The 18,925-nt window shown below is 32.1% G+C and overlaps 1 protein-coding gene across 2 annotated transcripts; it reads right to left on the reverse strand.

Annotated features, from left to right (window-relative positions):
* Window positions 1–6,530: 6,530 nt before the first annotated feature.
* On the reverse strand, window positions 6,531–11,503 carry LOC135128433 (L-lactate dehydrogenase-like). 2 transcript variants are annotated; one of them, XM_064055339.1, is made up of 7 exons: window positions 11,267–11,503; window positions 10,234–10,344; window positions 9,649–9,782; window positions 9,473–9,590; window positions 8,649–8,996; window positions 8,279–8,520; window positions 6,531–6,839 (listed from the first exon to the last, which is right to left on the reverse strand). In XM_064055339.1, the coding sequence occupies exons 2-7, from the start codon at window positions 10,307–10,309 to the stop codon at window positions 6,675–6,677; spliced, it is 1,083 nt and encodes a 360-aa protein (XP_063911409.1). In that variant the 5' UTR covers window positions 10,310–10,344; window positions 11,267–11,503; the 3' UTR covers window positions 6,531–6,674. The 2 variants fall into 2 exon arrangements, with proteins under 2 accessions (XP_063911409.1, XP_063911410.1); XM_064055340.1 differs by lacking the exons at window positions 10,234–10,344; window positions 11,267–11,503 and adding an exon at window positions 9,888–10,147.
* Between the last annotated feature and the right edge of the window lie 7,422 nt (window positions 11,504–18,925).

Below are 18,925 nucleotides of genomic sequence, written 5' to 3' on the forward strand. Positions count from 1 at the left end.
CAATGAAACTTACAAGTCCTTGCTTAATTTTGACATTTGCTCTTAAGGATGACCCTCTTTTATAACATTCTTGTTAAAAACGTTCAAAATATTTTATTTGCGCATATAAAATAATTAGTAATTGCAGAGTACCAACCAACTTTTGTTACCTTTTTTGTTTCAAGTCAAAAACTGTAAAATGACGCAATTTGTTAAGAAATATTTTACTCAAACAACCAAAGCAACATTCTAAAACACCGTGAAAACCCAGCAGCTATTTATGAATTAATGTAAGTTAATTCGAAGACGTTATTTTTTTATTTGTTAAAAACCGCTGTATAAAAAATGTGTATAAATCAATCGAAAAATATATATTCTAAGTACGCACCATTTTACGTCATTATTCAAACTAGTTATACAAATAACTGCTTTGAGAACAAGTTTGGAAACGTGTTATAGAAACAAAAATAATACATAGTGTTTCGAGTTATCTTTTAAAGATTTAAGCCGAGATGTAAGAGGAAATTAAATATTTTACAGAGTATAATTGCGGCAATTGAAGAATATTTGACTTGAAGTGAAAATCGTTTACACTGAAAATACAGGCTGACTGCGAAATACATGCAAAAAAAAAATGGGGAATAGGTCACAATATGATTATGTCACTGGCAAAAATTCACGGTCCTAAGTGGTAGCAGTGTCTAGAAAAAATTATTTGAAATTAAATGTAAATTGTTATACGCGCCGCTGGTAATGTTTCGTGACCTACATAATTACTGCAATGAATGGCAGGCGGCTCGGTTTAAGAACCAAAAAGTAACTTTATCAGGCACTTTTTTAATCGCAACGTGAAAAACACGAAAAGGGCCAGTGATTATCGAGCGGTCGTTGAAATCGGTGTATGGTAGAGTTTTCCAATGCAGAGCGTGTCGATATGGTAATTTGTGTGGGCGAACATTTGCATCAGTGGTACAGCATCTCCGAGATCATGGTACCTTCAACCTCAAACTCACGATCGTGGTCGTGATGGGACAGAAAGAAAAAATTGGATTTTCGCAGCTTGTAGTGCATCCTACATTAAAAGACCACGGTCACATCCATACCATGTTGACAAAGTGCACGGTTTGGAGCCCGCTGATTGTCCACGTTGTGTAACTCACTTTTTGTCCGATAGAACCCCACATACTCGTCAACAAGTACGACTTCAAGAGACGGTTTTCGAGAAACGTGTATTGGTTGGATGAAACAATTCGTTTGTGGAAATCAACAGTGTTCAGAAATTATCGAAGAGCTTCAACAAGTGAAAGTGGCAGCCGCTACTCCGGTGTTTTTTTACCTATCAACAAACCTCTTGCGACGCTCTGACGCCTGTATTGCTAGTCAAGGACAACATTTTCAACATTGCTTGTAAAAAGGTAGTAGCATTCTAAGTTGCTCTTATTTCTGTTCCAATAAACAATGTAAAATCGTTGTGACAAGGACCAAACATCCGTCAGAATCAAAATTACCAAAAAACTTTCACACTGACCTTTAACGATGAATGAGTAAATGAATGAACGAATGATAAGCAGCAAAGAGTCGGTTTTACTTTTAATTGAAACTGAAAGTGTTTAGGTCGTTTTTATTCGAACGTTTTTCCAACTCTGTTTACAAGGTGGCTCAGTGCCTTCGTATCGAGGGTGGTTCATGGGGGTTTTGCCCCATTCGATTTTTAATTTGTTTTTTCTATATTTCGGCTCTACTAGGGTGGGGGATGCCGTGGTTAAAATATTTGCACATATTTCGCAGTCACCCTGTATACGTCACCCGTGCACTCCTAGCACGTCACCCTTATAAAGTTCTTAAAGATTCTAAAGCTTTTGAACCTCTGAAACCTCCAGGACGTCCAAACTCTCAAAAGTCTCTAAAACCTCTTCTAAGGTCTCTAATGTTTATAAAGACTGTAAAATACCTAAATTTAGAAAAACTAAAAATAAACTTCTAAAGATCCTAAGGCCTCCAAATCTGGAAAGATTTTAAAATTTCAAGTTTCCAAGAACCCTGAAGTTCCTGAAGTGCTTCTTAAAAACCAACCTCCAAAGTTTATAAAATTTCTAAAACCTAAAGCCCCCAAAATCTCAAGGTTCTTAAAGTCTGTAAATTCTCCAAAATTTCGAAAGTCGTTAATTCTTCTTCGAAAACTCCAATTTAATAACGTTGTAAAGTTTGAAGAATTTGATGTAATAAAAACAGCAAAACTTATGTTGTATTTTTATATTCTGCAATATTTTCAGTTAGAACCAAATTCCACGCGTGGGTACAAGTGTTTTTGATGAATTATTGTTGTTATTACATTATACTTCGTTGGCTACGAGTTCGGAACCTTCGCCAATTTCGTAAGATCCAAGGGTTTTCCAAGGAAATAAATGATCATTTTTATACTTCAAATACAGTAATGACTCTTTCTGTTTCAGTTTATCGGCAACTGCTTCTCTCAGTGTTTGAACTTCTGTTTCCGATGTCATATTATCAATCTTGAAACCATGTTTTTCTCCTTCCGTATAATAGATAATATTTACGGAGAAAGCGCCAATTTCAGCTAGAAAAGATATACATAACATACATAATGTTTATGGACTCGTAATATATATTTATATGTTTTGATAATTACTTCGCTGTTGTGACAGAAATTTCATAAGTACGACAACACCAACCCGAGAATTTGCTTAACAAAAAACACTTGGCTTTAAGAAAATTAAAGAGCCCATTTTTATAGTGCATCGTGACTAAATTTTTAGGGGTTTTACTGGTTAACTTCTAACTGTTTATATTTTACTTAGGTGGAGTTTGTTGTACTCAAAAACACAACAATATACTCACTGGCGATGAAGACAACAACGAAAACCAGTAGCAACTTCATGTTTCTTAGTGAAGACTTGAAGACTGAAGTTTTCAGACCCAAAATACAGTCTTTTATACTAATTTTTATCAGATAGACTTGTACGATTTTTCATAATTATAGTAAAAATAGTGTACTATCGCACACAATTGTTGACTTGTTGCTTAAAAACAACAATTAAATGTACTGTTATAGTATTTATGTGATAACTAAAACGCACTGTCAAGTTATTAAAACGTTAATTTTCTAGGAATGATATGTTAATAATATTTGTGTAAGTAACTATTAAGTTCTACGCACTTTTTATACACGAAATTTTCGTCGAGCATGTGGTCATGTTTTTATTTTCTGCGGATAAGCCTAAAATCCTAAAGGTTCTAAAGTCCCCAATATTTCCAAACTCCCTAAAGCTTCTGTTTACGTCTCAAAAGTCTCAAAAATCCTCAAAGTTCCTAGAGCCCATAATGCTTCTAACGCCTCTAAAATCCCAAAAGTTTAAAAGAATGTTATAGTCCCTTGAATATTTTTTTAAAAATTTGAAAAGAATTTGATATTGAAAGTATCCAAAGTCTGCAGGTTTTTTAAAGTAGCAAACTTTATAAAGTTCTTAAAGACTAAAGTTTTTGATCCCCTGAAATCTAAAACCTCTCGCGCCTTCAAAATCTTAAAAGTTTCTAAAACCTCGGCCAAAGTGTTCAACATCTCCAAAGTCTGTTAAATACCTGAATTAAAAACAAAGCTAAAACCTCTAAGGTTTCAAAGGCTCCTGAATTTCGAGAAGTACCTAAAAACTCTACACTAAACTCTCTAAAGTTTCTAAACCTTGTTCTGAAGTCTCAAAAGTCCTGACGGTGACCGTCATCTTCTGATCTTGAAGGAATTTTTCTAAAGTCTCTAAAGTCTTTAAAGACTCTAAGGTCTCTAAAGTATGTAAAGGGACTCCGAGTTTTTAAGATCTCTAAGGTTTCTAAAATCTCTGAAGTCTCTACAATCTCTAGAATTTCTAAAATTGCAAAAATCTTAAAATCTCCGAAGTTTCAAGAATTTTTTTAAGTTACAATGTCTTTAAAATAACTAAAATCTATAACGTTCCCAAAGTCTGTAAAGTCTCTAATATTTATAAAGTCCGTAATGTCTTTAACTAAAATTTCTAATGTCTAAGTTTCTGAAGTCTTACAGTTTCTAGAGTCTCAAAAAACTAAAAATTTTGGAAATTTTAGATAAGGTCTTTACAGTCTCTAAAGCTTCTACAATTTCAAAGTTTTAAAATCTCCGGAGTTTCAATAGTTTATAAAGTCTCTAAAGTTTTTAATATCTCTAAAGTCTCTACAGTCCTTAAAGTTTCTGGAGTTTCAAAAGTTCTAACATTTCCTAAGTTTCAAGAATTTTTAAAACCTTTTCTAAAATCCCCAAGTCTCTAAAATTTCTAGTCTCTAGAGTTTCCAAAGTTTCTAAAGCCTTTTCTAAAGCGTTTAACGTCTTCAAATTTTTACATGTTTCTAAAGTTCTTAAAGATTGAAGCTTTCGAACCTCTGAAACCTCTAGGACGTCCAAAATCTCCAAGGTCTCTAAAACCTCTTCTGAGGTCTCTAATGCTTATTATGTCTGTAAAATAGCTAAATTTCGAAAAACTAAAAATAAACTTCTAAAGATTCTCCAACGATTTTAAAATTTCAAGTTTCCGAGGCCCCTAAAGTTCCTGATCCAATCCAATCTCTAAGGTTCTAGTCTCTAAATTTTTCAAAATTTCAAAAGTCGCTAATTCTTCATCTAAAGCCTTAAAAGTCCCGAGCATTCTTAATCCTAAAACTTCGAAAACTTTTGGAGTCCGTATCGTCTACTTTTTTGAAAGATTTTAAAAGAATCGTAGAGACTCTTCGTGTTTTAATTTTGAAAAAATTGGAAAGAATTTAAAGTCTCAAGAATATTTAAAGTCTCTTCTAAAGTATTTTAAGTTCCTAAACTTCTTAACAAATTTGACCTTCTGCCCTAGCGATTGTCGTGAAAAGTAATGTTTTTGTCTGTATCGTCTATTTGGAAGTCATTGGTGTTTTGATTTTGAAAGAATTTCAAGAATCTAAAGTGTCAAGAGTATGTTAAACCTCTAGAAGAGTCTCAAAACTTTCCAAAATTCTCAAAAATTCTAAGCCTCTACAGCCTCCAATGTCTCTGAAATTTCTAAAATACCGTAAGTCTCTAAAATCTCTAACGCATTTACAGTCTCTAAAATATCTAAAATTACCAAAAACGGTAAAATCTTTTAATTTTTGAAGAAAATTGAAAAAATCTTGGAGTCCGTAGCGTCTATTTTTTAGATAAGGTTGGTCTCTAAAATTTCTAGATTTTTTAAATCTCTAGGGTTTCTAAAATCTCCACAGTTTCTACAATGCCTAAAGTTTGTACCATTTCAGTCTTAAAATCTCCAAAGTTTCAAGAGTTTTTAAAGCCTTTTCTAAAGTCTCCAACGTCTTTAAAGTGTCCCCAAAGCGTCTAAAGTTCCTAAAGTGTCCAAAGTGCCTAAAGTGTCTAAAGTTCTGAAGTTACTAAAAACCCTAAAACTTTTATAGTTTTTAAGGTCCCTGAAGTTCCTAAAGCACCTAAAAACTCTAAAGCCTCTGAAGTCTGTAGGGGTTTAAAGTCTGCGAATTTTTTAAAATGTATAAATTCTCCAAAATCCCCATAGTCTCTGCAACTGATTCTGAAGCCTAAATATAAAATCTTTAAGGCTTCCAAAGCTTCTAAAGTCTGCAAAATCGCGAGAGTATTTAAAACCAAGTGTTGAAAGTTCCTAAAGTTGTTAAGGACCCTAAAGTCTCTAAAATTTATTAAGCCTCTAAAGCTTCTAGTGCCTTCAATGTCTATAAAATCTCTAAAATATCAAAAGTTCGTAAAAACTCTAAAACCCTTAGAGGTTCTCACTCCCTGAAGTTCTTATGTGCCCAAAAACTTTAAAGTTTCTATAGCTTCTAGGGCCGCTAAAATTTCTCGTCTCTGAAGTTTATGAAGACTCTGCAGTCTTCAAAGTGTCTGAACTCTCTGGAGTCTCTAATGTAACTAAAGTTTCTAAAGTCTCTAAAATCTAAAGTCTGTACAGTTTCTAAAGCCTCAAAAATTTTCAAAGTCTTCAAAGTCCCTAAAGTCTATAAAGTTTCTAGAGTTTCAAAAGTTGTAACATGTCCTAAGTTTCAAGAGTTTTTAAAACCTTTTCTTAAACCCCAAAGTCTCTAAAGTCTCTACAGTTTCCAAGGTTTCTAAAAACTCCAAGTCCTAGAATCTCTAATGTTTCAAGAGTTTTTAAAGCCTTTTCTAAAGTCTTTAACGTCTTCAATGTCTTTAACGCTACAAAAAACTGTATTTTTTTTGTTTAAACAAAGAATATTGGGACAACTTTTGTTTTGAATTAAAAATCTATAATCTGAAAGTATGTAAACTTTCCAAAGGGCATATAAAACATCATCGAAAGTTTTACATGTTTCTAATACAAAAATATCCATTACGAAAATATTAACAGAATTTGTTCACTTTTACTTAAAGTGATTCGTAAATATTCACTGTATTATCTGTTTATAGCAACAAAATGAAACTGTAATATTTTTGTGAAATATTATTTTAATCAATAGTAGTTAAAAAGCAAATTTAATTTTTATAATTACTCGTAATAAAATACTATTCGTCATTTTTGAGTTATTTATTTTACCTTATACATAGCTATGTACAAAAAAATGAAATAAATCTAAATTAAATATAAAAATAACACTATTCTGATATTACATCTGTACAACATAGTTGTCAAAACAACTAAAAGTAGATCATTTGATTAAAGTTTAAGATTAGATTGCACATCCTGTATACAAGAAGCGGATCTCTGAAGTTGAAGCATTTCCAAATCACTCAAACGTTGTACCACAACTTGAGATAGTCCATTTTCGCCTAAAACTACTGGTAATGACAAAAACACGTCATCTGTGATACCATGGTAGCCCTAAAAATTCAAAACAGAAAATTAATTCTTGAAGATGTGTGTAAAGCTTTAAATTTTAGGTAGGAAATTAAAATAAATCAATATTTTAGTTACAAATAAAGCTCTCGACAGTTGCTTTCATTTTGAATACATATGAAAATTTATTTCTATATTTTACTGCCTCTTTTGTGCGAAGTTTCAAATGCTTTTGTGGGATGTAAAAAAGTACTAAATCATTTTTAAGTAGTAAATATTAAAGGTAATTAAAAATGCAAGCAGACACGGGTTTCATAAAGCAATGCAGTAATAAACTGTTTTACTGGTTATATAACACATGACATTTTTTAAGGAATGTTAACTAACTACTTTTTGGCTCTTTCATTGCATTAATTTCACAAATATGTGAAAAATTTACAAAAAAAATTTCAGCACATGGTCTATGTATTTGCAAAAAAAAAATAAGTAACGAGTGATCAAAAAGTTTTGAGATTAGAGTTGGTCATGGAAATATTTGTCCTCTCTTTGATTAAAATGCAAATATTTCCATGGCTCACTCTAATCTGAAATCTAAAAAAAGTTCGCTCACATAAGAAGCTTATTGAAAAATGTTCTTTCTCTGATTCTTTAGACAAAATGTTATAGAATAGTATTATATACAAAAAAAGTATTCTATTATAGTAAATTTTAAAAATGCATTTTTCCCAGTGATGTTACGACATTTTTAAACCACAGCAAGCCATGGAAATCTAGTGAGTTGGTCACCTAAAGTTTCTTCCGAAAGACATTCTTTTAGTCACCTATTTAAAGATATGAATTTTGTCGGAAACGTAACCATTACACCGCTTAAATATCATCAAGAAACATTATTATTAAACTAATTAATTCAATATTCAGAAGTTAGTAATTTTATTGAATATAAAGAGTTCTGTTGCGGGCTCCAACAAGAGAACACAATTTAAATTTTTAATAAAGCAAAAAAGTTGCAGAAATTGGCAAATTGTTCCATAATTATATACTAGAAAATTGTTATTTTTTCTAAACGTTTTTATCAAATAGAAAATGTGGGTTGTTTGTCTAACTGCACCGAATCATATGGTGCATTGTCCATTACCACCACACACTCTCGTTGCAATTAAAAATATACTGATTAACCAGCCAATTTTGAAGAAGTGTCCGGTCCATTGTTTTGTAGTAATCTGTGTAATTTTTCGAATTTAATAAAAAGTTACACCGTTTTAAAAAGCTTGCTTAGCTTTTATGTTTTTTGTTTCTACACCCTTTGATTTAATTAATGGTGCACCTTTCGAATTTATAACAACTATTTTTCTTATTATATCAACTGTCAATTAAAAATCATAGAGCAAAGTATACGACCGCATTTAAACAAAAGATCAAATATTTTGTATAATCTGTTATTGCTACTATTATTATTTTCCGTTTTAATGTATTCTTTACTATACCTTAACGTCAACTGACGCAGCGTGGATATTAAAACTGTTTTTGAGAATACTGTGTGCCAGCGATGCAGAGCTTAGACCTATGGCCCAGTTTGTATAACCCTTCAACTTGATAACTTGATAAGCAGAATCTACAACATTCCTGTGCACTTCTTCCCATTTTTCAAGATCTTCTCGTGTTCCTACCACTGGGTTTATATCACGTATACGAACTCCAGCGATATTCACTCCAGACCACACCGCAACTACAAAAAAATTCAGTCTTTAATAAAATACAACATGTACATCTGTCCAAAAAATTGTCGTAAAGGAGTTTAAAGTGTGACAATAAAGTTAATCTAGACTTTTATGATTTTTTTACAGTATAACCTACCACTACTGTCTCCATGTTCTCCAATAATCCACCCATGACAACTACCTGGAGCAATTCCAAGTCTTTGGGACATCAGGAATCGGAATCTTGAAGAATCAAGATTAGTTCCTGATCCAATGACCCTGTTTTTAGGCAATCCGCTCAACTTCCAAGCAACGTAAGTTAGAATATCGACAGGATTGCTTACGATTAGTAAAATTGTGTTTGGTGAGTATTTAACTAGATTTGGTATCATGTGTTTAAAAATATCAACGTTTCGCTGAACTAGATCTAAACGTGATTCTCCTTCACGTTGACGAGCCCCTGCCGTTACTATACAGAGCCGTGATCCAGCAGTGGCAGCATAATCTAAAACAAATTATAATTTTTTAGTCTTCGTATCATTAATTTCGTTATTAAATAATTAAAATCATTGCAAGCCAGGACAAAAGTACTGGTATTTGATTATAATTCCCCAGCTTTCAAGGTTTAATTAGTTCGAATTTTTGGTATCAACACGTTTTTAACCTTCGAAATAACAAGGTAAGTATTTCAGAAGGCCATCATAATAAAAGTCTCCTTTCCTGGAACGAACGCACATTCAACTCTTACGATAAATTAGAATAGCATAACTGCTAATTTGAAAATTAATAACAGATGCTTGAATAACAGGTTGTTCAAACATTTAGGAGCATCGAATTATAAAGAAAATCGTTTTCTGGAATCTATAACTGGCATACCTAACTAAATGTCTGAATTAATTTTTCTGTATCTGAAATCTTTTATGTCTAAAGATAGGCGAAAATAAGTTTTGGTCTCCAACCACTAATCAAACAATCACTTACCAGTACTGGCGTTGATTTTGGGGTTTTTTAGAAATAACGATCCATGTTGTAGGTCTAACATTTCTCCTCTGAGTTTATTTTTTTCAGAGTCGAGAAGAACAACATCATGTGAGATTCCCTAAAACAGGAAAATGTAATACTCTTAGATACGCCAAAAGTATTTCTCTAAAAATTACTTGAGCTAGAATACTGAATGTTACTGCCATTCCCACTTGACCAACACCCACAATTGTTACTTTATTGTCACTGTAAGAATGTGAGGGCGCCACTGCCACTTCTGAAAGAAGTGCACTTTTCGTTTCAGATACATCTAGAACAAGAAAACAGTAATAATATCAGAAAACATTTATATACAAGAACGTTATCAAAAACAATAAACATGATCAGGCACTGATAAGTTTATATATAGATATACCGGTAGGTCCAAAATGGGTCCAACTTGGTTTTGAGCTTAGTCAATAAATTCAAATAAGCACTGAACATCGTTAATGCACAGGTATGTTTCAACAATAGTGGGTTTTAAGACTGTGTTTTGAAATAAAAAAATTGAAGACTGTTTAAATCTTGAGTTTGATAAGATTGATATAAGATATAAAAAAATATCACATTACAAATCAGAGATGGCTCACAGCCAACTATGCGATGTTTACTTTTATCTTATCGACTCAACCATGTGCTTGTCTGTGTTGAGGATGAGTGTACATGAACGACTTATGTGCAAAATCTTAAGCTATTACAACTAAAGAAATAGGATTACTTACTTAACTGTATATTTCTTGTAAAATTAAGTACCAAATTACTACAATTTTGTAGACCTCGTATGCTTTTACGAAACATTAGTTACAGTTGTTCTTGTTTTTGTATTAAGAAACCTGAAAAAAAAAGTTAAACTTTTTAAATTCCATTGTTGTTATAATAAATGTGCCTAGCACATATTTTTTTATTAAAATAAATGTCACAGTTAACACAGTAATTTCATAACTGATAATAGCACTTCCGTTATCCAGATGCAGCTGTAATAAGTTCAAAATTGATATCGTAGATCTTATCTACGAGTGATTCACTTTGTATTTTGTTCATGGTCTTGATGCTGGACTTTATATGTACAAAGTTGTACATGTTATTTGAAAATATAAAATCAGTGTGCACTTTACTAGTTCTTTAGGTAAAAACAGAAGTGATTAAACTAGTCCTACAGGTATATATTAAGTAATAAATAAAATAACAATTTATAAGTGGAGTAAAATAATTTCTTAAATTTGTGCCATGGTTTGAATAAACTTCGAAATTAATAATACAAAACTGATATAAAACAACAAAATAACTATATTGCCGCATAATAATCTAAAAAAATAAAATATTAAAACTATTTTACCAGAAAAATTAAAATAGAAGTGGAAATTATATTACTTCTCATCAATATTTTGACAATAAAACAACAAATTGTTCCGCATTATAAGATAATACAGTTTTTATTTTATTCTTATTTATTAAAAAGTTAAACATCGGGAATTAAAATATTATTCTTTGACTTATAATTTGACACCACATACCTTTTAATTTTATTATGAAAATTTGACATCACAACGGTACAATTTAAACGAAATAATTTTATTAAAAAAAAATGCAAGTATATGAACTACCGCTTCTCAGTCTGTACCACAATAGTATGAACTTATTTACAGTGTGTATAAAACACTCTAGAACAGTTTTGAAAATAATATGAATATTCTAATAAATGCAAAACTAAACATTTTTTTAAAAATATCAAAATCAAAATTATAAATCACTTACCGTGGATAATTTCCAGAAGTTACAATCGACTGTCACAGAATTAATGCACTTGTCTGAATGTTGAAATTAAAGGTAAACTCTAGAAATGCTACCTTTATATGTCAAATCAAACTTTTTTACTGCGCAGGTCAACAAAATTTGCAGTCAAAAAATGTATAGGGAACCCCATCCAACTGCATGTGCGCAACAGTGATAAAACTTATTTAATGTGCGATATGAGTGGAAGAAATTTTAAAAACCTAGGTGGTTACGCAGTTTTCTCCACACAAAACAATAAAACCGACGCAGATTGCTACAATCTTCAAGCAAGACTACATTACGACACGGTTTTAAGATTTTGATTTGATTTATACTAGATACCTTTCCGGAACATATTTATTGGAGCAATTTTTGACATTTTACAGACCGTCTTTCTCTTCTAATTTATTTACTTTAAACTTGAATGAAATTGTATTTTGAATGGGTGAACATTTTTATCATGACTACTTAATTACTACTTGATGGCCGAAATTGAATGCTCTTACACAATAATCTTTCCACGAAAATTATCTCAGGATGTATATTATGACATATAAAATAATAGTGACACAAATAAAAGAATAAACAGGTAAGGAAATGTGATAGATATTTTGAAAGAAGCAACTGATTTCATAACACCTTATTGAAAAGCAAAAGATAAAGTACTTATTTTTACACAGTTTTCAACAAATTATATGCACTTGTAAAGCCTGTCTTCACAATTTAAGTAAAACATCACTCTGACGTTACGTTTAGGCAAACTTAACTATGTATGTACTATGTTACTAGGAACTATGAATGTAAAGTAGAAGTGAATATATATTTCTCGTAATCAGCAAGTCAGCTGACCGAATTAGATACAAAATAAATCCATAAACCCATTTATATTTACTGAAAATATCGTAACGTAATAATTAATCAAAAGTGGAACGGGAAAATATGAAAAAAATTTGAGCCAGCTTGCTCAATCATGCTATCTATAGTATTTTCCCAATCTGTTGCTTCACAGCTAAGTCCTCCATCCAAATTGATAGGCCGACGGAAACGGGAAACCTGCTATTCCCAACTAGGGGTTATGAAATGTAGGTTATCATCTGGTAATAATAATTTTCATTATTAATTGTATTTGTTTGAAGTATTTTGTTTTTATGATTTGGTTATTTTACGGTCAATATTCATTGGTATATTTTATTCGTTTCATAAAGCAATCTTGTAGTTTTATACAAGTACATATGTACGTGCAAGACCACCAGAATAGCGAGTTATTTTAACAAAGAGGTGAGAAACGTTGATTAGAAAAACAAAAGTTCATCACATTTGTCCTGCCCTTTAATCAGGATGTCTCAAAATTAACTAAAATAAAAATGCACACCAGCCATAGACTACATCAAAATTTTCAAAAAGACAGAAAAATGCTTGCCAATGATTTTATTTATTATACATGTGATTTTTTAACCATTTATTTATAGCATTAGACATTTTTTTTTTATTTCTTTCTCTTTACTTATAAAGCAAGTGCTTTTAAACGTTCTTCACATACGATTGATCGAAGATATTTCTTTATTAATTTAAATTAAATGTAAAGAAAATATTTCTTTGTCTAAAATTGCGTTAAATTTAGCATTTGGTGTTTAATTTAGTAGCAAATATTTTCGAAATCATCTTGACACATGATTCTGAATTGTCATAATTTAATTTTCTGACGTACGTTCGTTGGATTGAACTGTTTGCTGTAAAATTTTTGATGGATCTTAGGAATATGGTGTAAAATGCTAACCAAATTATCTATACTTATATAATAAAGCTGAAGCTGTTGTTTATTTGAACACGCTAATCTCAGAAACTACTGGTTCAAATTCAAAAAATCTTTTTATGTTGGATAGTCCATGTATCATATCTACATATAGGCTATATAACATCACGCTACGATCATTAGAAGCGAAGTAGCACTGAAAAATTCGGAAAAACGGGAAAATTATTCCTCCTTTGACAGCTTCCGTTGCTTACGCTGCTTAAACGGTTAAAGTTACGTAAAAATCATGTATGACGAAATTGTTCCCCTCTAAAAGTTCTAAAGAAAACTCCGCGACAGCATATGTCTATCTTTTAAGGTCGAGTCAGTATAACCTTTTTTATGGTAATGAAATTTGTTCTAAAATAATAATGCATTATTACCTTATGTATAAAATTCTCGCGTCACTGTTTGTAACCGAACTTCTCCGAAGTGGGTTGACCGATTTGTATGAAATTTTTTATGTATATTCGATAGGTCTGACAATAGGTTGTAAACTATTTTTTTGCACTCATGACCTTTTTTGATAGCTTTCGCGCATTCACCAGAGTGGGGGAGGACGAACTTCCCGCACACGTGCATTTAACTTCCCGTTGCCATGGTAACCTTAAAATACTCGGGTAGTGTCAACATTGTGACGTGTTGACAGCGCTGTCAATGGCGTTGTTTATAAATAACTCACAGTTAATCTCTTCAGTTTAAAGGTTTATTCGTCGCAAAAAATATTGTACACAACACGTTCGTGAGCCTGCTTCCCGCATTCACGCAAATGCGGCACTCCCTTCGGTCGTGCCTCAAACAAGCGTTCATGCGGGAAGCAGGCTATCCCGAACTAGTTGCGTAAATTACTATTTAAACCCCTAAGTGATAAGGGTGGCCCACCCTAAAAAATTTTTGTCTATTTTTTGGACAAAATTTTTTATTTTTATTTTTTTAAGATTTGGCATCAAAAAATACACATAACCCTAAACTTTCACCAACCCCCATTTTTTAATCGTCTATAAAATAAAAATCAATTGCTGTTCTCCTGTTAGTCTCGCTAAGACTCAAAAACGGCTTGACCGATGTGAAAATTTTTTTATATTACGGGGATGGTTTATAAATAAAAAAATAAGGATAACTTAAAAGAACAGTTAAAAAATAAAAAAATTCTAAAAATTTTGTATGGGAATCGCCACTTCCAATTAATTTCAATAGTTGGCGTTTCTGACGGACCTGTCGTCTAACTGACGTGTCATACAAAACTAATTCTTCCGTGCGATTGTGAAAAGTATATTGCATTTCAAATCGTTCTTTGTTTTTTCGTAAAAAAAAACGTCGTTTATTTTAAGAAAAGTCTTGGTTAAAGTAAATTTAATTACACATTGCGAAAGTTTCTTATTCATTTTGATCTGCCATTCTATTTACCTATATTCACTTTGTTGGTTTCGACAAAACCTCAAACTTTACCGTTATTCGAGGATTTAATTTGAAGTTTTCAATATTTTAAAATTCTCAAGACAAAATTTACAGATTTGATTGACTGTGAAAATAATTCTGTGTCGTTTTATGACGTTCATTAAAATGCCGAGAAGACGACAAGCTCACATAGGTCCACGAAGTCAATCAAATGTGCGACGAACTACCTCAGGTGCAAACCGCAATGATTTATTTCATGGGTAATTCGGATATGGAAGTTGATCAGCGTTGTGCTCATAATCAACATAATCAAACAATGAAGCGAGACATTGGGTGGTATGAATAAAACTGAATAGATACTCATATTCAAAGTACGAAGTACCTACTTCATTATTACTCTTACATACCTGAGCATCTACTCTATGTACTGAGTACCTACTTGGAAACATTGTATCTCTCCGGACACAAACTGAACATCTACGCGTTTTGTGAGCATTTAATCTAGAAATGAGCATCGGCGTGGCAAATAACTGAGCTGTCTGTAAAGCAGCTTAGAAAACCAGTAGGATCGTTGTAAGAGTGAATTTTAACTAAACATGGTGACTTTCATGAATGTGGAACGTCGTCAAAAGGTGCATTCAGTTTGAAAAACACATTAGGAGCAGGAATATCGAAAACTTTTCATGTAATTAACTTTTATTTATGCATAAATTGTGCAGTACTTATACTTTGGTGACTCGATTTTTGCCTTGATGGTTGAACACTGTCACTGTTGTCATTTTTTGTTGTATCGAGATGCTACTTGAGCATCAACTGTTACTTACTGAAGTATTAGTATCATCTAGAAAAACTAGAAATATTTTGATTTGATATTCGAGTAGATACTTCGTATTTCGAGGATGAGCATCTACTGAGTTTTATTTATATCAACCATTGTCAAAAAATTGATTGAACGATTCCTTCGCACTAAAATTATAATGAAACATATTCAGCATTTTCGAGTTGAGTCTTTTCTTCACACAATTTTGTGATGACCTAATCAACATTTACTATCAACACGTATACCACCTTGGATTGGTGCAGTGTAATACTAAAAATAACTGTATTGCGTTCCCAAAATTATCTGCGAAAATCGAGTGAGCCATTCCATCAATTTTTTGGGGGGATAAATAAATATTCTTAACAATTTACCATGCTTACAATAACTTTAAAACGTCTGCAAGATCTCAAAGTATTCATTTTTGCAACTCTTGAGTTATTCACTAAAATAAATTGACTGATCTATATATTTTTTTGAGTCACTGTAAAAGCAAATCTAAAAAATATGAATGCAATGATAAATTACGAAAATATACTGATGATATTTTCCACATTTTAGATAGGATTTATTCGGCAAAATCTTGAGATGACGTCTTCAAGTTTTTGGGCTTGATAAACAGATATATATATTTTGATTGAAAACCTACCATGTCAAACAATAACTTCAAAACGTCTGCAATATTTCAAAATTCAGTTTTGCAATTCTTGATTAAATCAATAAAATAAATTGACTCAGTGATTAATTTTTTTGAGACACCCCCTATAAGCAAAACTAAAAAATATGAATGGAATGATAAATCACAAGTATAGTCTCATCCTATTTTGGACATTTTAGATAGGATTCATTTGGCAAAATTTTGGGCTGACGTCATCAATTTTTTGGAGAAGATAAGTAAATATATTTTGAATAAAAATTTCTTATGCTTATGATATGTTTAAAACATCTGCAAGATTTCAAAGCATTCGATTTTGCAGATTCAAAATTAAATTGTAGGTGAAACGAAGTTCACGGGGTCAGCTAGTGCTTTTATATTAAGCTAAATGTTTGAGTTGTGATAATCACAGATATAAATTAGCATTCATAAACAGAATGACCAAATAACTTGAAAGATGCGCTGAATGATTCACTTAAATGCCACTTGCATCAATTGAATGACAAAATGGTCAAATTCCACGTAATGTTACACACTATATTTATATTTATCATGTTTTTCATTGTGAAAGATCAGATAAAATAGGATAATAATGATGTTGAAAATTGCATTTATCAAGTAGGTACTTCAGAAAATTTCGACAAGATCGAAAATTTGTCTGTTGATTGTCATCAACATATTTTTTTTTGTTAAGATTATCACATAAAAAAAAATAACAATTAATACGTATATGTATATTTTCACTAGAACACATGCTTCTTTTTTCTGACAACATGTACCAAACCTTATATCAAATCTTCAGTCATTGCGATTCACACAACAGCAATAACAAATTAATTGAGTGTTGTCGCACTATAGTCTGTCTTCATTTAATCTGGTTTTACCCCGATGATGATTCATCCTCAATGCGACTGAACGACGGAGCGCTAAAGAAACGTCTGGAAACGGAAGTCGCGAATGGGAGTTCCGGAGTAATCTAGAAGCGGTGACGTAGGGTTTCGAGAAGGACCGCGTGCTGTTTTAAATAGAGTCCACCTTTGGAGAAGGGATTATTCGGCTAGTAGAGTCAAGAGTGAAATTCGCCGGAATAATTTTTGTACATAACCGCTGCAATAATTAATAGTGTAAATTCGAGTTATTAAGGAATAAATTGTTGAGTTTTACCTACGCCAATTTTATTCGCCTGTACACCGTAACAATATATACACAACCCACTATGGTTGTTGTATCTCATTGTTAAAGTTGTAAAAGGATTAGCTTAGTACAATTTCTGGAAACTGTAGAATTTGTGCATTGATTTTACCAATAGTTGTCATTTCTGTGTCTTATTTCTCTGCATGTCAAGATTAATGAAAACCATATAACATAATCTTACGTTGAACGCGTCATTGAAATCGGCGTGGATAAACTCAATAATTTATTTCTTAATAACTCGAATTACACGACTAACTATTACAGTGGTTATGTACAGAATAACTCCGTGGTGCAACTTGAATGCATTCGTTCACTCTTCTTAACATTCGCTGGACTCGTGGTTCGACTGAATAATCGTTCCTGGCGGTGACCTCTATTTAAATCCCTGCATTTCTCTAGATGAATCGCGAACGCCGCTTCTAGGTTTTTTCTAGACCCCGCAATCGAGACTTCCGCTAGCCGGCTCCAGATGAGTCATCACCGGCGTACGACCAGAAAGGTCTCGATGGCCCATAGGCGTCGTACCGGGGCGGCGTGTGGGTTTATTTCGTAACAATAAGTTAAATAAGTTTTATTAATTACTTTTTATTTCTGAGGTCGTCAGATCATTTCGATACTCGGAAAGGAAATGACATTTGAGTTATCACAGACGTAAATTATAAAATCAGTTTTTATTATTACTGACAAATCAATCAAATCAAAAGTGACAGGTGCCATTCAAGTTATATCATACAGGAAACCTACAATTCCAAAAAACTCCTTGTTCTTAACTTACGTGAAGACTATACGTTAGTAGTTCAAATATTTATATTTATTAAATACTAGCCCCGCCCACCCACCCTCTGTTTTCTTAGAAGGTATGCAATTTGCACAATCACTCTTATCTTATTAAATACTAGGCCCGCCCACCCACCCTCTGTTTTTTTAGAAGGTATGCCATTTGCACAATCAGTCTTACCTTATTAAATACTGGTGGGTGGGTGGGGCCAATACTTGCCAAGATAAGATTGATTTTGCCAAGTGATATACCTTCTACCCTTTATTTTCTTAGAGGAACTCTTTTGGCAAAATCAGTCTTATTTTGGCAAGTACTAAACTGAATTGTTCTAAAGATCTTCAGGTCATGAGCAACATAAACAATAAGAACAAAATAGACCCACAATGAGAACCTTGTGGTACAGCTGACAAAACAGGATAAAAAGAAGAACGATAATCACCAATACGAACTTGCTGAGATCTGTCTGAAAAGTGAAAGAAAATTTTGAGCCTCGTCTACTTTATTCTATCGAAGTCTTTAGGGATTATGGAAACCCGCATGAGGAGGCGGAGCAATCCGACACTGCTAAATACCGACAATATTTTTGTGAGCGGTAGTAACTTTTGCCACAATTACTTCATAGATCTTTCTTTAGCAAATAGTTTATTAATGAATGTTCTAATAAGGCGCGTAGATGCAATGAAGAAAAATAAAAGAATTTCTGCGAATGAAAAATATAAAAATATTTTTATAAAAAGTATATTTATCTACCTACTCCACTTTAGCGACGAGTTTTTTATTAAATACAGAAATTTACCTCATTGATATGTTCTTGTTTACATAATTCAGTACAGAAAGCAACAATTTGTATAATTTAATATTTAAATAAATATAAATAAGTAAATAAAGATTTTTTTGTATTTTCAGTTGTTTTCCATTGAAATACCAAATAATAAAAATAAAATATTTTTGTAATAAATAATATAAATATATCTAGGGTAGGCACTGAAAACAGAAGCCGCTTCGTC

Source organism: Zophobas morio, unplaced genomic scaffold (assembly GCF_036711695.1).
Source record: "Zophobas morio isolate AGI-343-1 ecotype UQ-CSIRO unplaced genomic scaffold, CSIRO_AGI_Zmor_V1 ptg000012l, whole genome shotgun sequence".
In the NCBI taxonomy this organism is placed as follows: Eukaryota; Metazoa; Arthropoda; class Insecta; order Coleoptera; family Tenebrionidae; genus Zophobas; species Zophobas morio.

Excerpts from the sequence above, each read along its gene's own strand:
- LOC135128433 (XM_064055339.1), bottom strand. The coding sequence starts at position 10,309 with ATGTTTCGTAAAAGCATACGAGGTCTACAAAATTGTAGTAATTTGGTA. Across the intron at positions 9,783-10,233 it reads TACAAGAAATATACAGTTAA|ATGTATCTGAAACGAAAAGT; the intron begins GTAAGTAATCCT and ends TTCTTGTTCTAG. Across the intron at positions 9,591-9,648 it reads CATTCAGTATTCTAGCTCAA|GGAATCTCACATGATGTTGT; the intron begins GTAATTTTTAGA and ends TTCCTGTTTTAG.